This window comes from Xenopus laevis, chromosome 6L (assembly GCF_017654675.1).
Source record: "Xenopus laevis strain J_2021 chromosome 6L, Xenopus_laevis_v10.1, whole genome shotgun sequence".
NCBI classification, from domain to species: domain Eukaryota; kingdom Metazoa; phylum Chordata; class Amphibia; order Anura; family Pipidae; genus Xenopus; species Xenopus laevis.
This window is the reverse complement of record NC_054381.1, coordinates 159099686-159124009: the sequence shown is the minus strand read 5'-3', so window position 1 is coordinate 159124009 and position 24324 is coordinate 159099686. Positions and strand designations below refer to the sequence as shown.

Here is a 24324-nt window from a genome sequence, read left to right as displayed (position 1 = left end):
TTACATAAATATTGCCCTTTTACATCTCTTGCCTTGAACCACCATTTTGTGACTATCTGTGCTGCCTCAGAGATCACCTGACCAGAAATACTGCAGCTCTATCTGTAACAGGAAGAAGTGAGGAAGCAAAAGGCAGAACTCTGCCTGTTAATTGGCTCATGTGACCTTACATGTGGTTTGTATGTGTGCACAGTGAATCTTACAATCTCAGGGGGCGGCCCTTATTTTTTTAAAATGGCAATTTTCTATTTATGATTACCCAATGGCACATACTACTACAAAAGTATATTATTTTGATAATGGTTCATTTACATGAAGTCGGGTTTTACACATGAGCTGTTTTACTCTTTTAATAGAGACCTACATTGTTTGGGGGGTATAGTTTTCCTTTAAAGGGGACCCGTCACCCAAAAAAATTATTCAAAATCCTATTTTATCAGATTCGTCAACGAAAATGAACTTTAATTAAACCACATAAATTATTTGAATCTTGTTTCCTTCAGTCTTGGATTTCATAATTATAACAAGCAGGAAGGAGCCATTTTGTGGTCACTGTTATTAAGACAAGCCTTGTATCATCTCAGAATCTTGTTTGTGCACCAGAATGGGGGACCTGATGTCCATCCCCATGTCCTGACTACACAATTAAATGGTGAAGAGAATGGGGGAATGTGGGGAGAGCAGTGACATGTAGGAAGTGCTGAATTGAAAGTGAAAGTAATTGTCTGCCCCGCCTCTATGCCACGGGCATAGAGGAGGGGCAGACAATATTTGATTGACAGCTGAGATGTTTAAATGAGTTTACAACAGCTATGAATGCTTAAATAAAAAATAGAAATTTGATTTCATGTTTAATTTGAAAAGGACTTTTACTATACAGATTTTTGTGTCTGGGTGACAGGTCCACTTTAACTGATGTGTCTTTAAAAAAAACATGTTTTCCCATGACACTATCTATCCCTTTAAGAAGAGACCATTCGTGGAGGTGAATAATATGCAGCAAATAGCAGTAGACTTAGAGGCATATTTATCAAAGGTCAAATTTCGAATTTGACCTGAATTTTTTTTTTAATTCAAATATACTCACATTTCGATTGGGAGGTTATTTAAGAAAATGTCTAATATTCCAACTAATGGTTTAGACTGGAAAATTTGACTCATTCGATTCGTACAAATCGAGTTATTCTCCCGGAAAAAAAAAACAAACCTCAGGAAGGCTATTAACATCCCCAAATGGCTCAACAGACTTCTGCCATTGACTTGTACACAAACTCGGCAGGTTTTAGGTGGCGAATATTCGAATTAGGACCGTTTCCATAGTCCGGGTGTGATAAATCTCACATTCGAATTTCCATTCTATGTCACACAGCCATTCGTTAATTCGGAGCTTTCCGGATAATGGGTTTCCGGATAACGGGTCCCATACCTGTACTTGATTTTTCAAAAGTCAAACTTTTTCCGTTCCAGTTTTTGAGATTCAGTGTTCGAAATAAGTTCAGCACTATGTGCCGACTCATCAGAAATAAAAGAACAGAACGTGGTTCCTGGTTGGACACAATTTGTCTACAAAAATTGGCTCGAACTGTCTCTACTGAGTGTCAGCTACTTTTCTCGTTTGTACAGTCAGCTACAAGCCACAGAGTATTTGGCTTATGATAAGTCTCTGGACTGTCTCGAGGTTCCCTCTATACAGCAGCCATATAAATGTAAAATAATGCGCCTCCAATCACCGGCCTACATAGGGCAAGGGCTACACTACAGGCTCTAGGCCAGGGATCTCCAACCTTTTGAAAGGAGTTGGGGAGCAACAAGCATGAAAAAATGTTCTTGGGGTGCCAAATAAGTGCTGTGATTGGCCATTTAGTAGCCCCTATGCGAATTGTCGACCTACATTGAGACTCTGTTTGGCAGTGCACCTGGTTTTTATGAAAATAAAACTTTCCTCCAAGCCTGGAATTCAAAAATAAGCTCCTTCTTTGAGGCCACTGGGAGCAACATCCAAGGGGTTGGAGAGCAACATGTTACTCACGAGCTACTGGTTGGGGATCACTGGTCTAGGCCAATATTATATGGACCACAAGCTATGACTTGACTTACACAGACTTTCTCTATATTGGAATCTATATTGTGCCTCAACATTTACACAAAAAATGGCAGGTTTTTCTGCCTTCAGGTGTCTCTTTAAGGCATTTTCACAAGGCCTTTTGATGTCCACCAATGACCCTCTAATGAGGTCGTTTGTAACGGGCCTTCACTATAGACACAACTGAATGGATTTGGTTAAAGGAGATGGAAAGCTACGAAAGCCGTACATTGACAATATATTAGCCACACTATATGTGACTTCTTTTTATTTAAATTCTCAGAAAAATTTGGAGTTTAGTAAATAACCCTCTTAAGTCTTTTTTTTTTTTTATTTACAATTTTTTCAAACACTTTTACAATAAATGATAATAAAACCAAAGTGAGTTTTACATTATCTGTATACAATGTATACAAAAAAAAGAAAAGAAGAAACAAAAAGGAAATATTATAACACATGCATTTGGCCAAAGTGTGGCTCATAAAAAACAAAAAAAAACAAAGAAAAACAGAGGGCAGTTAAGAAAAGTAAAGAAAATAGAAATTAACAGGAAGAATAAGCTATACACATGATTTCTCACAATCTTCATGCACAATTAGTGAGGTTGAGACCTATAACACTAATCTGCAGAATACTTTACCATACTTGAGTAAACAGCTCTAGAAACTCTGTTTGTTTCTTTTCACAGAGGACTCAGAGCAACATTACTTTGAGGGTTTACTGGTGTATTTATATAGACCTTTCTGATAAAACTTACTTACTTTTAGCCTTTTCTTCTCCTTTAAATGAGAGATGAATGTAAAGTTGCTAATTTCTCATTATTTGGGGAAATAACGTATAGTGTTTATTGGCGCTACACTATATATCAATCTTTATATTGAATAGGGATAATTTTAACTGTCAATCACATAGAGCCTTTCTCCTAGTTATTAAATATAATAGGGGGGGCCTGCAGAGGACCTGAGTGGTTTCATAAAGGTGTCCCAGTTGTATCTGATACGTTTCTGTTCAAGGTTACGATAACGGAAAAGATAAGGAGAAGGTGAAGCCAAATAAGCGGCAGCTCTGTGGCCAATGCCTAGAGAATAATGAATCCAAATGAGGATAAAGTGCTGAGCTGTATCCAGAGCAACAGAGAGATCACGTCGGCTGTGGATGGAAAAGACTTGTTTGCACTTTTACACATTATAGTCGCTAAACTGGGACAACGAGGGAAAGACTCTGCTCAGAGGGTTCAGGGAGTCACGTTATTTAGTAAAACATCCGGCTTTTCTACAGGTTAGGATAAGATTTAAGGTGGAGCTGAAATTGGACAGCTACGATTGGTTTAGTGTAACCTTTATAAAGAATGGTCTGACCCAGCCAATCTGGAAGGATGAGGAGGGGAGAAGTAACAGAGACACGTGTTTATAGCAATGGCCAGTCTGGGGGTGAAGAGCAAACTCGAGCAGTCGTATGAGAGAGACTCTCTCTAGAGATGTTATTAAAGGGGTATGATGTAGAGAGAGATATTCTGAGACAATTTGCAATTGGTTTTTATTTTTCGTTATTTGTGGTTGTTGAGTTATTTAGCTTTTTATTCAGCAGCTCTCCAGTTTGTAATGTCAGCAGTCTGGTTGCTAGGGTCCAAATTCCCCTAGCAACCATGCACTGATTTGAATAAGAGACTGGAATATGAATAGGAGAGGCCTGGATAGAAAGAGGAGGAATAAAAAATAACAATACATTTGTAGCCTTACAGAGCATTTGTTTTTAGATGGGGTCAGCGACCCCCATTTGAAAGCTGGAAAGAGTAAAAAAAAAAGGCAAATAATTCAAAAAGTATAAAAAAGAAAAAATATAGACCAAATGTAAAGCTGCTAAGATTGTACCATTCTATAACATACCAAAAGTGAATGTAAAGGTGAACCGCCCCTTTAAGGCAACGAAAGATCAGATTCAAAATAAGAGTTAGTGGAATCAACACTAAAGTAATGAAATACTCCATTGTCCACTTGGAAAAGAACTTGGAGAGAAGAGGTTTGTAGACAGAACAACTATATGTTCTGCTGTGTAGCAATGGGGGAAATTGAAAAAAGGTTAAATAGTGCATAACAGATAACACCATTATGGTCTACAGAGAACCTGAGCCTTTTCTCCTTTGAATGGCTGCCCCCATGGCTACACAGCAGCTTATTTATATAAACTATAGTAGTACTTATCTGTTATCTACTGTGTATCCTGTGCTTGAATGGCTGCCCCCATGGCTACACAGCAGCTTATTTATATAAACTATAGTAGTACTTATCTGTTATCTACTGTGTATCCTGTGCTTGAATGGCTGCCCCCATGGCTACACAGCAGCTTATTTATATAAACTATAGTAGTACTTATCTGTTATCTACTGTGTATCCTGTGCTTGAATGGCTGCCCCCATGGCTACACAGCAGCTTATTTATATAAACTATAGTAGTACTTATCTGTTATCTACTGTGTATCCTGTGCTTGATTGGCTGCCCCCATGGCTACACAGCAGCTTGTTTATATAAACTATAGTAGTACTTATCTGTTATCTACTGTATATCCTGTGCTTGAATGGCTGCCCCCATGGCTACACAGCAGCTTGTTTATATAAACTATAGTAGTACTTATCTGTTATCTACTGTGTATCCTGTGCTTGAATGGCTGCCCCCATGGCTACACAGCAGCTTGTTTATATAAACTATAGTAGTACTTATCTGTTATCTACTGTGTATCCTGTGCTTGAATGGCTGCCCCCATGGCTACACAGCAGCTTGTTTATATAAACTATAGTAGTGTTTCTGAAGCAAACACATCAGTTTTACCAGTGCAGGGCAACACTGCATTATATTTTTATTACTTTAAAACACTTAAATAGTTTTAATTTAGGAACAGTAACATAACAGATTGGTCTCTTTCTGCACTGCTGGGCCAGACTTTAATTCTTTTTACTCTCTCAGATGACCTCCATCCAAGACTCTTCCATCCACGACTGTCCAATCCCTGAAGCAATAGTTGCCTCTGTTAATCCGCTTTCTTCATTGTTTCAGGAGTTAGAAGCAGCAGTGCAGACAGTGTAAACACTCCAGACAGTCACTGCTTTCAACAGCAGTTACATTTATAAATGTGTATAGACTCTGTTTCTAATGAATATATATTGGGAAATTGCTGAGGATGAAGCCAGAGTTTCCCTTTAATGTCGGAGCACATACTATCGCTTGCCCTGGGTTCCTGCAGGTTCTCAGTCACGTGACATAAACTCACCTCGTATGTGGCACTTGGGGGGTTTCATACGCCAGTTGCCATTACAATATTCACGGTTATTTGCGGACATGTACTGATTGTGCCCCCAGACATGATAAAGCCATTGTTGTGAGAGAACGGATGGGATTTCTTATTCGCTGTGTCACCTTGGGACACAAATGGGTCAGTTTATAACATTATATATAATATGAAATCATTTCTCGTGTGCGTCGCCGGCACATCCGGACAAAAGGAACTGACGGGAGATCCAGCGAGAGGACAGGGGGGATAATCTCATTACAACAAGCTCTTTATATTGGGAGGCCTGACCTTGATGAGGAAGGACTGTGGGTAATGTGAGGGGAAATGCAGGGATTCTACTGACTTATATAATGGGACACTATTTGCTCTCTTACTAATGTATCAAATCTCTCAGCCCAGTGTCTTGTCTCAAAGGCTTAATATCATGTCACACACAGTCATTTGCTGCCCAAGATTTTTCTCTCGGGAGACAAACGCCTCCAAATGTCACATTTCTCCCTGTTAGTGTCGCTGGGAATTGCCAAAGAGTCATTATTACCTGAGAATGTAACTGGGACGATTTATTCACTGACATATTTCACTTACTCTCGGCCACATTGACTTTACCCTTCGACATTCATCTTCATAAATACCCCTCTGAGCCCACAGTCCTGCCACTTATACTCTTACCCCTGCCCCCCCCCCCAACTCCACTCTCCTTGTATGACACTTACTGTGCATTTGTACTGTCACATATTGTGTGAACGGAGCAATGTAATTCCTCCTTGACTTGTAATATATAGTCTCTATACTGGGCTGTTCCTGCTGAATTGTGCTTAGTACAGGGGAATACCTATGCTGCCATAGTTTTATGGGATCTCTCTGTGCAAACTATGAACAAACTTAGGGACTGTTCCTGCTGAATTGTGCTTAGTACAGGGAATACCTATGCTGCCATAGTTTTATGGGATCTCTCTGTACAGACTATGAGCAAACTTAGGGGGCTGTTCCTGCTGAATTGTGCTTAGTACAGGGAATACCTATGCTGCCATAGTTTTATGGGATCTCTCTGTACAGACTATGAGCAAACTTAGGGACTGTTCCTGCTGAATTGTGCTTAGTACAAGGAATACCTATACTGCCATAGTTTTATGGGATCTCTCTGTACAGACTATGAGCAAACTTAGGGACTGTTCCTGCTGAATTGTGCTTAGTACAGGGAATACCTATACTGCCATAGTTTTATGGGATCTCTCTGTACAGACTATGAGCAAACTTAGGGGGCTGTTCCTGCTGAATTGTGCTTAGTACAAGGAATACCTATACTGCCATAGTTTTATGGGATCTCTCTGTACAGACTATGAGCAAACTTAGGGGCTGTTCCTGCTGAATTGTGCTTAGTACAGGGAATACCTATGCTGCCATAGTTTTATGGGATCTCTCTGTACAGACTATGAGCAAACTTAGGGGACTGTTCCTGCTGAATTGTGCTTAGTGCAGGGAATACCTATGCTGCCATAGTTTTATGGGATCTCTCGGTACAGACTATGAGCAAACTTAGGGGACTGTTCCTGCTGAATTGTGCTTAGTACAGGGGAATACCTATGCTGTCATAGTTTTATGGGATCTCTCTGTACAGACTATGAGCAAACTTAGGGGACTGTTCTTGCTGAATTGTGCTTAGTACAGGGGATACCTATACTGCCATAGTTTTATGGGATCTCGCTGTACAGACTATGAGCAAACTTAGGGACTGTTCCTGCTGAATTGTGCTTAGTACAGGGAATACCTATGCTGCCATAGTTTTATGGGATCTCGCTGTACAGACTATGAGCAAACTTAGGGGACTGTTCCTGCTGAATTGTGCTTAGTACAGGGAATACCAATGCTGCCATAGTTTTATGGGATCTCTCGGTACAGACTATGAGCAAACTTAATGACTGTTCCTGCTGAATTGTGCTTGGTACAGAGGAAAAACTTACCGTATGTGCTGTAATTTTTTAACACTTGGAGGGTTCGGATTTGGTTCTGCCAGGCTCTTTGATTCTGCTATACTTCATTAAAACTCAATAGAATGGAGACCTGTAAAGTGTGATTATATACAAGTCGTCGTCTCATGTAATAATATAACAATCAGTATTCGACAGTGTAAGCGATGAGACCTAATCGAGGTCTGAATTCTGCAGCGACACATTATATTCTTTGTATCATATATAATGTAATGATTTCATGTATAGAGAATAAATTGCCTTTATTCCGCTCCTGATTCAGCTTTGTCTTCAGCTTTTGGAAATTATTTGAGGAATCCTTAAAGGGGTTGTTGACCTTTAAATTAACTGTTAGTAGGATGTACAGAGTAAAATTCTGAAACAATTTGCAATTGGTTTTCATTTTTTATTATTTGTGTTTTTTTAGTTATTTAGCTTTTTATTCAGCAGCTCTCCAGTTTAGTTGCTAGGATCCAAATTCCCCTAGCAACCATCCATGCATATGAATAAGAGACTGGAATATGAATAGGAGAGGCCTGAATAGAAAGAGGAGTAATAAACAGTAACGGGTTGTTTTAGATGGGGTCAGTGACCCCACCCCATTTAAAAGCTGAAGTCAGAAGAAGGCAAATACTTAAACAACTATAAAAAAGAAAATATGAAGGCCAATTGAAAAGTTGCGTAGAATTAGCCATTATATAACATAACGTAAAGCTGTATAGAATTGTTGGGTTCTGTGCACTTTAACCCTGGCTGTTCCACTGCTGAAACTTGCGCTTTAACCCTGGCTGTTCCACTACAGAAACTGGTGTAGCAGATAAAATTTGTTTTTGTTCCCCCTCTTTCCAACAAAATCCAAATTAAGGTGGAGCTTATATGTTTGCACAGATTTGGGATATTTATAAATGGGAGCTGCCATAGTGCTTGCCTCACCAAATATATTTGTTCTTACTGTGGAATTATTAAATAAACCCCATGGCTTTCAGCTGCTATAATAATTATAAATACATTTCTCACTCTTCATAGTTGTTCCCAGAACATAATGAATATTATCCAGGAATTTCCTGCCCTTAAATGTAACAGGAAAGGATCGGCCGAGCCCCAATCACGTCTTGATGTTGGGCTTTGAAATTGCCGACTGTCCAGACAATGGCTTCCCGCGTCCCATTCACATAACCCATTTCAGCTCTCATTTACTGACTTGCACATTCTCTATCACTAAAATATATTCATCCAGTCCTGCAGCGACAGCGCAAACCTCGGGATTTCTAAAGGGGAACTTGAATGTGTGACTGGCAGGGGAAGGATGAGATTCTCCAACACACTATGAATCTAAAATGATTCCATTAATCCTTCATTCAGCCCAACCTCGAGTATCCGGAAGCCTGCGCAGAAACAAGTGCACACACCGCACGATTATTCACAAATAGATCATTGGTTTGTGTTTCTCTCTCTAGAGATATGAGGCTGCTGGGCTTTATCTGCTTCACATACGGCCCAACAAGCTCCACTTCTCTGTGCTTCAAAGGAGAACTAAAGCCTAACTAAAGAAGTAGCAAGAAATGTTGTACATGATGTTTTGTGCTTTTGTACCAGCCCAAGGCAACCACAGCCCTTTAGCAGTAAAGATCTGTGTCTCCAAAGATGCCCCAGTAGCTCCCCATCTTCTTTTCTGCTGATTCACTGCACATGCTCTGTGCTGCTGTCACTTACTGAGCTTAGGGACCCACTCACAATATACAGTACACATAGAATAGAAATGTCACAATATAAGGCTGATTAGTAATTAATACACATAATTACTACATGGCAGCACAGAAACCAGTGCAATTAGCATCAGAATCTAATAATCAGCAAACCTGTAGCATCAGCTTATATTACAGCCAGGGAAGCTCATTTTCTGCTGGATAATTAGTGACGAGCCCTAAGCTTAGCTTCTCAACGGCCAATCAGAGCCCACTGAGCATGTGAGTGTCACAGACACTTTCCAAGATGGTGACCCCCTGTGACAAGTTTGAAGTCCTGGATCATTGCTGCTATTGACAAGCTCAAACTTTAGCCTCGTGCAATAAGTTCACTATATAAAATAGGACATTTTTAGTCACATTCACTTCTAGGGTTTAGTTCTCCTTTAACAGCTACACTATATGGCAGGATATATCGGGACCCCATCCAACAGCTCATTCCAAAACCAAGGGATTATGAAGGTGCCCCTTCCTTTTCTGCTGTAACTGCCCTTACGCTTCTGGGAAGCATCTCTCTAGATCAGTGATCCCCAACCAATGTTGCTCTCCCACCCCCTGGATGTTGCTCCCAGTGGCCTCCAAGCAGGTGCTTATTTTTTAATTTTTGGCTTAAAGGAAAGCTTTAGTTTCATAAAAACCACGTGCAATGCCAAACAGAGCCTGTTAGTCGCAAGGCCACACAGCAGCTACCAATAGCCAATCACAGCTCTTATTTGGACGCCCCAGGAACTTTTTGCAATGTTTATGTTGCTCTCCGATATTATTTTACACCTGAATGTGGCTCATGGATAAAAAAGGCTGGGGACCCTGCTCTAGATATTGGGACGTTGTTGCTGGGAGTTGCTTCCATTCAGTGATGTTGGGCACTGATGTTTATCAGACACAATCGGGGGTCCAATTGATCCCACAAGGGTTTAGTTGGGTTGAAGTCAGGGTTCTGTGCAGTCAAGTTCGTCCCATTCTGTAGCACCTGGCTTTGTGCACGAGGGCATTACTGTGCTGAAGCTTTGATGGACCTTCTCCAAACTATTCCACAAAGTAGGAAGCACGGAACCCAGGCTCATGTTTTCAACTGAAGCCTCATTCATCACTTTGTCGAACCCATTTCCACCTCTCCGAGTCCAATGGAATAGCTCTATGCTCGACTCCTGCCAGTGCATGTAGGGATATTAGATTAAAAACATTCTGATTGTGCAGACTTTCCTTCCAGAGGCTTCTTAGAACTCTGCAGTGATTGTTGGGTTGGTCTGGAACTAGGGTTGCCACCCGGCCGGTATTTTACCGGCCTAGCCGGTAAAATACCTGCCAAGGCCGGGGCCGGTATCACAAATTTACCGGCAATGTAGCTGCCGGTAAATTTGTAATACAATTAAAAAGAGCCCTCGGCCTGCCCCCAATCCCCTTGAACTTACCTTTTCTTTGTGGTTTGTTTAGTGTCCATGGCACGGCCCCGCCCCCTTTGACATCACGCCCCACCCATTTTGACATCACAGCCTGCCCCTTTGCATCCCCGCCCCCCACCAGCCGGTAAAGGAATTTTAAAAAGGTGGCAACCCTATCTGGAACAAATATTTGATTGCACAGAAACTTGAACTCAATACAACAGAGCTAGAGAATCACCTTGGCATTAGTGACTGGGGCTATTAAAGGAACAGTTCAGTGTAAAAATAAAACTGGGTAAATAAATAGGCTGTGCAAAATAAACAATGTATCTAATATAGTTAGTTAGGCAAAAATGTAATGTATAAAGGCTGGAGTGACAGGATGTGTAACATAACAGAACACTACTTCCTGCTTTTCAGCTCTAACTCTGAGTTAGTCAGTGACTATAAGGGGGGCCACATGGGACATAACTGTTCAGTGAGTTTGTAATGGATCCTCAGCATTCATAAGCAACAGGTATGGCCCATGTGACCCCCTCAAGGCTCTGATTGGTTAGTGCCTGGTCACCAATCAGTGGAAAGCAGGAGGCATATCACATCAAGGCAAATCCCATATGCTGGTCCTAACTAATTATCTGTCATTTCCCATAGGCTGGCACTTCCCTGCTTGGTAACATGTCGGGGAATAAGTGTCTCCTGACCCAGGCTCTGTTCTTACAGGACTTCTCTCATGCCATTAGCTTTTAACTGAGCGAGGCCTTTTTTTCTCTATTAGTTAGTTGGGTTTGTTCATCTGTCAGTGCATCTCTCTCTGATGCATTTTGTATCCTCACTGCACAAATGCCACAACTCCCAAACTTCTTTCATTCCATTTTGTTAAGTACACAAGGAATACAAGTTGATTTCCTTCCTTTCCAAGTGCCTCTTATCAAAACGACAAGGCAAATAAAGGATGACATTTAGTTCTACATTTCCAGCAGAGCAATTTGTTCCACAACACAAAAATAGAAGCACCGAGAAGCAACTCGTCTCAGACATGAAAATGCCTTCTGACTTCTGACAACATAGAAGGGTTAGAGAGGAGATTCTGCTAGCGTTCAGATCGGGACAACCTCTGTATTGGCAAGATTTGTTTTCAGTTAGGGTGTACAGGTATAAGAGCCATTATCCAGAAACCTGTTATCCAGAAAGCTCCAAATTACGGAAAGGCCACCCCCCATAGACTGCATTTTATACAAATAATCCACATTTTTAAAAATTATTTCCTTTTTCTGTTTAATAATAAAACAGTAACTTGTACTTGATCCCAACTAAGATATAATCAATCCTTATTGGAGGCAAAACCAGCCAGTTTATATGATTTTCTAGTAGACTTGAGGTATGAAGATCCAAATTGCAGAAAGATCTGTTATTCGGAAAACCCCAGGTCCCAAGCATTCTGGTCCCCATACATGTAGTATGTAGGGATGCACCAAATCAACTATTTTGGATTCGGCCGAACCCCCGAATCCTTTGTGAAAGATACGGCCGAATACCGAACTGAATCCGAACCCTAATTTGCATATGCAAATTAGGGGTGGGAAGGGGGAACATTTTTTACTTCCTTGTTTGCTGACAGTCACGTGATTTCCCTCCCGCCCCTTATTTGCATATGCAAATATAGGGTTTCGGCCGAGCAGAAGGATTCGGACGAATCCGAATCCTGCTGAAAAAGGCCGAATCCCGAACCGAATCCTGGATTCGGTGCATCCCTAGTAGTATGTATTGGCCCTGGCGGAAAGTTGAAGGTCTGTAGTAGAGTCCTGCGCGGAACCAATTTCTAAGATCCGAACCCGCAGCCCGCGACCCCACATATTTACCTACTTTGATCCACTACCCGATCCGGAACTGCAACTGCCTTATCCGCAACAAACCGACCACCATCAAACAGGAAGTGATGTTACTGCAAACCGAAAGTGACATCATCAAAAGTGGACGGGACAGAAACAAGTTTTGTAAAACTTTAGAAGTAGTAAAATATAGACAATATTACATAATATAAGACATTAAAATAGACCCGCAACCCGGCCCGCTTCTATACCCGCACCTGAAAATCCTGAAAATGCCCGTTTTTTTTGCGAGTAACCCACAGGTACCCGAGCCGCTGCAGGACTCTAGTCTGTAGCACCAGAGACATCTGCAAAAGTGTTTTTTATATTTATAATAAATATAATGAATGTGGGAAACCCCAAAGAAGGCTCAGGTCAAATGAAATGTGTTTTCAGCCAAGCGCTTGTGGAGCAGAACCAATGGGGAGAGAGTTGGGACACCTGCTGCTTTTCCATTGGCAAGACCTCGCCATTGTTTGCCGGAGCCATTTGTTCAGGTCACCTAGGAATGAGCCCGTTCTGTGCACACAATTTGTACCTTGGACTGTACTACAATAAACAATATGAGAGCTGCCATTCGATACATGAGAAGATCAGTGGGAGTCTGTGTTCCCTATGATTTTACTGACTTCCTAAGCAAAAGTAAAATGAGGTGAATCTCGGCCTACAATGTTACTTGAACTCTTTTCCGTGTGTATCGGAGTTGCCTATGAATCAGCCACCGTGTTCCTCCTTTCACCATATACGGAGGGCAGTGTGCAGGGCTCCCATTATTTCCCGTTGCACTTAGCCCCCCTCTTTATTTGCTCTTACACCATGTTCCGTCCAGTCACCTTGAAACACTTTGTTTGTGTGCAGCCTTGTACAATAGGCATTCCTGGAACGGGCACTTATTTGTAAAATAAAGAGCTCGGAAAGCACTTAAATAAGGTGTTCTTACCAGAATAATAATAAAGATAATCAAAGCAGCAGCCTCTCTTCTCCAGCACTTTAGCAGGAAAACTGTTGTGTCCTTAATTAGCCGAGGCCTACATAGTTATGGCAACCTCACCTAGAAAGAACATGTTCTCTTGCAATACCAAGACCAAGCTTTTATATAATGAGAGGTCTATAAACAAGTCCTTTCCCTAAACTGCCGCCTCAGTTAGCCTTTGAGATAAGGAGCAGCTTCTTATACAGAGGCTTTATGTGGGAGATAGTAATTTGTTTCAATATTTCCTCCTCTATAAACAGAAGAACCAGGTAGTGAGAAGAAGTTAGAAGGTGGTTACAATGTCTTTAGTAAAAAATATTACAATAAAGCGTAGATTTAAAGCAATAAGCAATAAGCAGAAAGCACAAGCTTTGATGATTGAGATCACATCAACAAAGGGTCATATCCCTGTAAACCCCAATAAGTCTTAAGCTGGTCGATGAAGCGAGTTGGCAGGATGATGGAGCGGAGGATGAGCATCCTTGGAATCCAATTGGTGGAGTTTTGTCTGAACTGTCTGAAAATTGCAAGCCCTAAGCCCAGAGTGGAGTGCAGATGGTATCTGAGCTATAGGGGATTAGCTGGCACCCCAGAAATTGGTTAGTGGTTGCACTAGAAAGGAACATTACTTTTCTGCATAAGGCTTTTGTGCATGAATCCAATACAAAGCTGTCCATCATTTATAGGACTGGTATCAGATACATTATCCTAAAAAGCTCCAAATTACGTGAAGTCCGTTGACTCCATTTTAATCGAATAATTTAAATGTTAAAAAATAATTACCATTTTCTCTTTAATAATAAAACAGTAGCTTATCTCCTCGAAGATATAATTAGTCCTTATTGGAGACAAAACAATCCAAGTGGGTTTAATGCTGACTTTTTTCTGTTAGTATACTTAAGGTATGAATTGTGGAAAGATCCCTTATCAGGAAGACTCCAAGCACTCTGGATAACAGGTCCCATACCTGTACTAAAGTCTAGTTTTGACCATTGAGGAGACACATTGGGTGCAGTTGCTAATTAGCCTCCCACTGAGATCCGTGTTCTGCAGGCAGGAGTAGTGCCTCTCATTGCAGGAGCTCTCGAGTTCTTCATTGGGAAGTTAAAGGGATACTTTTTTTCAAAATGAACCAGTTAATAGTGCTGCTCCAGCAGAATTCTGCACTGAAATCCATTTCTCAAAAGAGCAAACAGATTTTTTTATAATCAATTTTGAAATCTGACATGGGGCTAGACATTTTGTCAATTTCCCAGCTGCCCCTGGTCATGTGACTTGTGCCTGCACTTTAGGAGAGAAATGCTTTCTGGCAGGCTGCTATTTTTCCTTCTCAATGTAACTGAATGTGTCTCAGTGGGACATGGGTTTTTACTATTGAGTGTTGTTCTTGGATCTACCAAGAACCTTCCTATTGTTCTGTTGTTAGGCTGCTGGGGGGGGGGGAGAGGGAGGGGGTGATATCCCTCCAACTTGCAGTAAAGAGTTATTGAAGTTTATCAGATCACAAGTCACATGACATGGGACAGCTGGGAAACTGACAATATGTCTAGCCCCATGTCAGATTTCAAAATTGAATATAAAAAAATCTGTTTGCTCTTTTGAGAAATGGATTTCAGTGCAGAATTCTGCTGGAGCAGCACTATTAACTGATTCATTTTGAAAAAACATTTTTTTTCACATGACAGTATCCCTTTAAGGAAAGTATGTTTGAAGAACCCAATTATATTGGTACATCTCTCTCGGTTAAACCATAAAATGCCTCTTTAAACGCAATTGTTCAAATTAGACCCTTCCTGACTCATTGTCTGTGCGACGGCATCATTAAATGCTTTTTCACTTTCCTAAACGATGGAGGTGTCCCAGATCTCCCCTGCTCTGTGTGATTGCTTTGGGCCTCTGCTCAGGGAGATGCTGCTGTAAATCTGTCAGCCCCCAAGGTGAGTTGTGCTGGAGAAGAAGGGCAGAAAGTATTGTACAACATCAGCTTGTGTGTTGCTAAAAGAGTGACGTCTGCGCTTGCAGGAACCACTCTAATACCAATACAGGAGACACTTTACTGAAAAAAAAAACGGATAAATAATTCCCTAAAATTCATTCTGCAAAGCTGACTCATATATCACTGTCTTGCTCCAAATATACAGCGTGTTTGTTAAAGGTCAGTGTTGACCTTTAAAGCAAAACAAAAGCACAGCTTGTTTGTCGAAGCAGCAGCGAGTGTCGGTACTGCTCTCTCTATAGCGTTGCCATTGGGAATTGTGTCCACATATATTCCAAAGAGCGGCACGGACTGGGTAGGGGAGTCTGCCAGAGTTGAGCAGCCAATCAGTCCTTTGACTTGTAATACTTACCATAAATCTAATAAATGGTAGGTATTTGTTACTGGTCCTTCAGTCAGTTACCACTATAATACTGGCGTATGTCACTTGTATGAAAGAAGGTGATGGTTTATGTGCTTAGGCTGATGGTGTCCTGCTTGATGTACAGTACAGGGGCCTCCACATCTTCAAATAACCCTAGAAAGGGAGAAAATTGGTGGGATTCCTTAATGCCATCGTCTTATGTCACTCTCCTTTATGCCTACGTCCTACCTCATGATCTTTCACGCCAACGCCCTACGTTATTCTCATTCATGCCTACGTCATTCTCTTTTATGCTTACGTCCTACTTCATGCTCCTTCAGGCCAAAGTCTTATATCATTATCTTTCACGCCAATGTCCTACGTTATTCTCCTTCATGCCAATAACCTACGTTATTCTACTTTATGCCAATGTCCGATGTACTTCTCCTTTCATGCCAGCATCCTACGTCATTGTCCTTCGTGCCAGCGTCTCATATTCATGCCTACATCTCTCCTTCATTCCAATGTCCTACTACAAGCTCCTTCATGCACACATCATTGTCCTTTTGGAGACCAAAACTGTACGGCATATTCTAGATGGGGCCTTACCAGTGCTCTATACAGTGGGACCCCCTCCTCCCGTGAATCTCTGCCCCATTTAATACAACTCAAGACCTTATTTGCCCTTGATGCTGCTGACTGGCATTGCTTGCTACAGTTTAAAGTTTATCATCTACAAGGACTCCAAGCTCCGTCTCCATAATGGATTTGCCTAGTGCAGTCCCATTAAGGGTATAAGTGGCTTGAATATTTTTACATCCCAGGTGCAGGACTTTACATTTATCAACATTGAATCTCATTTGCCACTTAGCTGCCCAGATTGCCAGTTTGTCAAGATCCTGTTGCAAGTGCCACATCCTGGATGGAATTAATTGGGCTGATAATTTTGTGTCATCTGCAAACACTGATACATTACTTACAACACCCTCCCCTAAGTCATTAATAAGCAAGTTAGATAAAAGTGGACCCAATACCGAGCCCTGGGGGACCCCACTAAGAACCTTACTCCAAATAGAGAATGTCCCATTAACAACCACCCTCTGTACCCGATCCTGTAGCCAGTTTCCTATCCATGTGCAAACGACTTCATTAAGCCCAACAGACCTTAGTTTAGAAAGCAGTCGTTTGTGGGGCACAGTATCAAACGCTTTGGCAAAATCCAAATAGATCACATCTACTGCCCCTCCACTATCCAGAATCTTACTTACCACATCATAAAATGCAATAAAATTCGTCTGACATGACCTATCCTTCATAAAGCCATGCTGATTGTTGCTCATAATGCCATTCATTAGGACACAATTTTGAATGTGATCCCTTAACAAGCCTTCAAATAATTTGCCCACCACAGATGTCAAGTTTACTGGCCTATAATTGCCAGGCTGAGATCATAATCCCTTTTTAAATATTGGAACAACATCATCTTTTCTCCAATCCATAGGCACCATACCAGATGACAGTGAATCTGAGAAAATCAGAAATAAGGGCTGGTCTAAAACTGAACTAAGCTCTCTTAGAACCCGGGGGTGTATGCCATCAGGCCCTGGAGCCTTGTTTACATTAATTTGTATTAAAGCTTTATGAATCATATCCTGAGTCAGCCACTGACTAGATTGAGCTGAACCATTCGTGCAGTTATTAAGTGAGCCTGGGAACTCGCACTCCTCTATTGTATACACTGAAGAAAAGAACTGATTTAACACATTTGCCTTATCTGTATCTGTTACAACCATACTGGTACCATTATTTAATGGAGCAACACTCTCAACCTGCATCTTTTTACTATTAATAGATTTAAAAAACTTTTTAGGGTTAGTTTTCACCTCCACCGCAATTAACTCTTCATTTCTTTTCTTAGCCTTCTGGATTGCTGATTTACAACATTTATTAGTGTTTATATTCATTAAATGCAGCTTCTGTCCCTACAGATTTGTAGTTATTAAATGCCTTTCTCTTCTTTCCCATTAACTTCTTTACTTCTGTATTAAGCCACACAGGATGATTCTTAGAGCTTCTACGTTTAGTCCTTAAGGGAATAAATTGAGAACAGTAATGATTTAATATCATTTTAAAGGACAACCATTTCTGTTCTGTGTTTTTAGCTGAAAACCTAATGAATTCATCCTCGGACTGCATGCACTATATTACATGTTGGATCATTCCACTTCTGCGCTATTATTTAGATATAAGAGGGACGGACAAAGTACCATTAAAGATACTTTGGTCACTTGCTGGGAGGCCAATTAATATGGCTGAAATCCATTGATCTATGTCATGATCCAGTTTAACTAGGCAAAAACGGTCATGTATGTAATTTTGAATTATTTTTTTTGAAATTTCTGCATTTTGACTTTTTTTGAAGTTATATTTTCTCTCAAGAAGACCCCACCTGGCTGTGTAATAGCTTGCTTCTTTGCTAAAACATGTTTTAAATATTCTTTTTCTGTCTGGAGACAATATGATATATTATACATTTTGTTTGGAAAATCTTGTTCAATTACAGCACATCCATATTCTGTGTCTCTAAAGTCCTTTTCAAATGCATGTGCCATTGCACTAATATGATTATTTGTGATTAAGATATGGAAGCTGAGAGATAATTTGGATATACTGTTTCTAAAAAATATTTAAGGAAGAATGACAGGGAGGTTGACTGTCATTCTCAAAAGATCCTTCCAGTTGGGTCAGCAGTTCTTTAACTGTAACTTGTATCTGTTGGCCAAGCAAATGGGGCAATATGTTGTTGTGTACAATGTTATCGCTGAACATACTATATATTTTATTTCTGTTTCCTTAGAGCCCCCGGACTCCTTTTTCAGACCTTGCAGATGATGAAAAGATTTTTAACGGTGGAGATGAAGAGTGGCAGAGCCAGAAGCAAACCCAGGATTTGACTGAGTTCAGTGAAGAGGATCTTGATCAAATCCGTCAAAAGGAAGAAGCCGTAAAACAGATTGAGGTATGGAATCCGCTATACTGGACCTTTACAACTAGTCTAGAATGTGACGGGTTTGTGAAGGGCCTTTACTACCCCGGAATTTGGTGCAGTGCCTTCTTTCTCTGTACATATTTTCAGGAAATTCTCACTCCAGTAATGAGAATCAGTAGTTGGATGGGGGGCGTCTTCGAAAGTGTGTTCTCAAAAAATTCAAATATTTTAAACTGTGAATAGGTTGCCATGCGCGGGCGATAAAAGCGGCCGTCGGACCAAGTTGGCAGCTTATTAGCCAGTGTAAGGCGCCCTCCAATGGGCTTCCCTGACCAATATCGGGTAGATGCTGATTGGACAGTAGATGTCGTGGTCGGTAAAAAGGACCACGTCGGTTCATTTGATGCAGCCCTAGCACTGAGCTCCTGCATTCGGGTTGTGATTCGATTGTTGGACCCTATGGCCCAAGATCAGATTAGCCCAATATTGTTCACTCAAGGAGGGCAAAACTCAGGGCAGGATCTGCTCATTTATCGACCTCTCTGCCTATGTTTTTATACCTTAACTTAGGGACTTTTATAAATAAATATTTTGCTTTAAATACTTCTGTATAAAACCTCTCCCTTGCAGGTTTTGCAACAGTTTACTGCAGATCCAATTACTCTACCCTCTTTCTCAGGGAATGTGAGCTTTAGGATTCTGCATGGACTTGCTCTCTCTTCCCATGCCAGCTACATTTGCTGAATGTCTGTAGAAAACTTGCAGTTGTTTTGCTTTGGACATACAAAGAGATGGGCTCCCGTAACCAGTCTCTAGAGGCTTTGCTAACTTTCTGTGGCCAGGCTGCCCCCTCTTCTTGAAATACATTCTCAGGTTGACCAGTTAGCTAGAATATGGTGTGTGGTGGACCTCAAAGGTGAGCTTCAATCAAAACTTTCAGAAAGCCCAACATTGTTGACTTGTAGCAAGACTGGTGTACGTATTAGGGGCTTCTTTCTATAATTTGTACTAGAGGGAAAGTCAAGCATAGCTTTGTGTAGCTGGTTTGAAGTCCGTTTTACATGGAAAAACATATTGTCCATATTGGTTCCTATCAGCTTCTTAGCAATGAAGAAGCCAAGAGGAGTGGGGTTAAACATGGATGCCACCTTCATGTCACATTAATACTTGCTGTGCTGGAGGATCTTCTTGTAATGAGAGCGAGAGATTCCTTTTTTTAAGGTTTCTTTCTTTTTTTCAGAAATTAAATAAATGTAACTCGTTATTTAGATGTAAAAAAGGAAAAGCTCTGGTTTGTTAGTGCAGTGAAAGAGAAGAACCCAAGAAACCTTGGAAACAATGTTTTTACATGCGCCCAATTAACAATACAGGTAAGAGATCCTTTTTCTGGACACCCATTATCCAGAAATATCTGAATTACGGAAAGGCCATCTCCCATAGACTCCATTTTATCCAAATAATTTTATTTAAGGTTTCTTTTTTTATTATATAAATTTGATAAATGTAACTCGTTATTTAGATTTAAAAAAAGCAAAAGCCCTGGCTTGTTCTATGCTGTGCCATGTCCTCCGTGATTATGGGGGACAGCGCAATGATGTATAAAGTGTTATTTAACTACATATTCCGTGTGTGTGTATATATTTGTATAATATGTATATTTATAGAGGTAAGGATTGATTGGTAAATTGAGTCTGTCAGATCTTCCACTCCTGAGGGCTAAATAATAAAGCCATTTAATAAAAACAGAAATACAATTTAATTTGCCACTTTGCAGATACAGTAACTGTGTAACAGCCAAAATACACACACACACACACACATACAGGTATAGGATCCCTTATCCGGAAACCCGATATCCAGAAAGCTCCGAATTACGGAATGGCTGTCTCCCATAGACTCCATTTTATCCGAATAATCCAAATTTTCAAAAATGATTTCCCTTTTCTGTGTAATAATAAAACAGTAGCCTGTACTTGATCCCAACTAAGATATAATTAATCCTTATTGGAAGCAAAACCAGCCTATTGGGTTTATTTCATGTTTAAATTAATTTCTAGTAGACTTAAGGCATGAAGATCCAAATTACGGAAAGATCCGTTATCCGGAAAACCCCAGGTCCCGAGCATTCTGGATAACAGGTCCCATACCTGTATGTGTATGTATGTATGTATGTAGATATATAGATATATAGATATATAGATATATAGATATATATATATAAAGAATCTGTGCAATGCACCGGGCTCAAGTACAGTTCTGCCTATAAGACTATAGCCCACATAAAGGTCACAGTGATCATTTGTGAATTTATATTTTTCTATTGGCGCCTCCGTTACATCGCTTGTCATCGGAACATAAGGAACGTAATCCCCCAGGGACAATTCAGTTGCGCCCGTCAACCCACTTGATGTACAGACGCTGTCCTAGAGAATCACAGCTATACGACGAGTATTGCATCTAATTAGATAACTCCAGTCATCGTTCATTATCGGCACTGACCTGAGAGACACTTCTCTCTCCATCTTCAGATGTTTCCACATCATCGGCCGTCTCTCAATTTGGACAAGATGGAAAGTCATGGCTTCTCTATTCCTGCTTGGACTGAGGACAGATGAAATTTTTCTCTTGTGAATTCTGATTAATTCAGAGTGACGCCAAATTCAGTGACCTCAAACAGTCAAGTGAACCCCGTGTCTCGTTTAGTTACCCAAGTCTTAACGTTCGGTAGAGTGACACCAAGGTCAGTAAGTGCTCGTCAGACAGCGAAACACAGTAACACAGTAAGTAAGGTTGAAAAAAAAACACGTCCATCAAGTTCAACCTATTAATTTTATTTTAACCTGCCGAACTGCCAGTTGATCCAGAGGAAGGCAGAAAACCCATCTGAAGCCTCTCAAATTTGCCTCAGAGGGGAAAATTCCTTCCTGACTCCAAAATGGCAATGGGACCAGTCCCTGGATCAACTTGTACTATGAGCTATCTCCCATATCCCTGTATTCCCTCACTTGCTAAAACACCATCCAACCCCTTCTTATACCTATCTAATGTATCAGCCTGTACCCCTGATTCACTTCCCAGCTCTCCCTGTAACACCCCTTTCCCTCCTCTAATCTCATTGGCTCCCTCCTGTCTGCTGGGAGGAGCTACTGGTGAATAAAGCATCCGACCCTTCCTTGTACCTATCTAATGTATCAGCCTGTACCCCTGATTCACTTCCCAGCTCTCCCTGTAACACCCCTTTCCCTCCTCTAATCTCATTGGCTCCCTCCTGTCTGCTGGGAGGAGCTACTGGTGAATAAAGCATCCAACCCTTCCTTGTACCTATCTAATGTATCAGCCTGTACCCCTGATTCACTTCCAGCTCTCCCTGTAACACCCCTTTCCCTCCTCTAATCTCATTGGCTCCCTCCTGTCTGCTGGGAGGAGCTACTGGTGAATAAAGCATCCGACCCTTCCTTCTACCTATCTAATGTATCAGCCTGTACCCCTGATTCACTTCCCAGCTCTCCCTGTAACACCCCTTTCCCTCCTCTAATCTCATTGGCTCCCTCCTGTCTGCTGGGAGGAGCTACTGGTGAATAAAGCATCCGACCCTTCCTTGTACCTATCTAATGTATCAGCCTGTACCCCTGATTCACTTCCCAGCTCTCCCTGTAACACCCCCTTTCCCTCCTCTAATCTCATTGGCTCCCTCCTGTCTGCTGGGAGGAGCTACTGGTGAATAAAGCATCCGACCCTTCCTTATACCTATCTAATGTATCAGCCTGTACCACTGATTCACTTCCCAGCTCTCCCTGTAACACCCCTTTCCCTCCTCTAATCTCATTGGCTCCCTCCTGTCTGCTGGGAGGAGCTACTGGTGAATAAAGCATCCGACCCTTCCTTGTACCTATCTAATGTATCAGCCTGTACCCCTGATTCACTTCCCAGCTCTCCCTGTAACACCCCTTTCCCTCCTCTAATCTCATTGGTTCCCTCCTGTCTGCTGGGAGGAGCTACTGGTGAATAAAGCATCCGACCCTTCCTTGTACCTATCTAATGTATCAGCCTGTACCCCTGATTCACTTCCCAGCTCTCCCTGTAACACCCCTTTCCCTCCTCTAATCTCATTGGCTCCCTCCTGTCTGCTGGGAGGAGCTACTGGTGAATAAAGCATCCGACCCTTCCTTGTACCTATCTAATGTATCGGCCTGTACCCCTGATTCACTTCCCAGCTCTCCCTGTAACACCCCTTTCCCTCCTCTAATCTCATTGGCTCCCTCCTGTCTGCTGGGAAGAGCTACTGGTGAATAAAGCATCCGACCCTTCCTTGTACCTATCTAATGTATCAGCCTGTACCCCTGATTCACTTCCCAGCTCTCCCTGTAACACCCCTTTCCCTCCTCTAATCTCATTGGCTCCCTCCTGTCTGCTGGGAGGAGCTACTGGTGAATAAAGAATCCAACCTGTCCTTGTACCTATCTAATGTATCAGCCTGTACCCCTGATTCACTTCCCAGCTCTCCCTGTAACACCCCTTTCCCTCCTCTAATCTCATTGGCTCCCTCCTGTCTGCTGGGAGGAGCTACTGGTGAATAAAGCATCCAACCTGTCCTTGTACCTATCTAATGTATCAGCCTGTACCCCTGATTCACTTCCCAGCTCTCCCTGTAACACCCCTTTCCCTCCTCTAATCTCATTGGCTCCCTCCTGTCTGCTGGGAGGAGCTACTGGTGAATAAAGGATCCGACCCTTCCTTGTACCTATCTAATGTATCAGCCTGTACCCCTGATTCACTTCCCAGCTCTCCCTGTAACACCCCTTTCCCTCCTCTAATCTCATTGGTTCCCTCCTGTCTGCTGGGAGGAGCTACTGGTGAATAAAGCATCCGACCCTTCCTTATACCTATCTAATGTATCAGCCTGTACCACTGATTCACTTCCCAGCTCTCCCTGTAACACCCCTTTCCCTCCTCTAATCTCATTGGCTCCCTCCTGTCTGCTGGGAAGAGCTACTGGTGAATAAAGCATCCGACCCTTCCTTGTACCTATCTAATGTATCAGCCTGTACCCCTGATTCACTTCCCAGCTCTCCCTGTAACACCCCTTTCCCTCCTCTAATCTCATTGGCTCCCTCCTGTCTGCTGGGAGGAGCTACTGGTGAATAAAGCATCCGACCCTTCCTTGTACCTATCTAATGTATCGGCCTGTACCCCTGATTCACTTCCCAGCTCTCCCTGTAACACCCCTTTCCCTCCTCTAATCTCATTGGCTCCCTCCTGTCTGCTGGGAGGAGCTACTGGTGAATAAAGCATCCAACCCTTCCTTGTACCTATCTAATGTATCAGCCTGTACCCCTGATTCACTTCCCAGCTCTCCCTGTAACACCCCTTTCCCTCCTCTAATCTCATTGGCTCCCTCCTGTCTGCTGGGAGGAGCTACTGGTGAATAAAGCATCCGACCCTTCCTTGTACCTATCTAATGTATCAGCCTGTACCCCTGATTCACTTCCCAGCTCTCCCTGTAACACCCCTTTCCCTCCTCTAATCTCATTGGCTCCCTCCTGTCTGCTGGGAGGAGCTACTGGTGAATAAAGCATCCGACCCTTCCTTATACCTATCTAATGTATCAGCCTGTACCACTGATTCACTTCCCAGCTCTCCCTGTAACACCCCTTTCCCTCCTCTAATCTCATTGGCTCCCTCCTGTCTGCTGG

At 41.8% G+C, this 24324-nt stretch overlaps 1 protein-coding gene across 4 annotated transcripts in view; it reads left to right on the top strand.

Annotated features, from left to right (window-relative positions):
• Window positions 1-24324, top strand: part of tsnare1.L (t-SNARE domain containing 1 L homeolog) — a 227984-nt gene that overhangs the window by 133181 nt on the left and 70479 nt on the right. For all 4 annotated transcript variants that reach the window (XM_041566666.1, XM_041566665.1, XM_041566664.1 and 1 more), the window contains one exon: window positions 18500-18661. In XM_041566666.1, the coding sequence (XP_041422600.1) occupies window positions 18500-18661 (162 nt within the window). The remainder of the gene's footprint in view (window positions 1-18499; window positions 18662-24324) is intronic.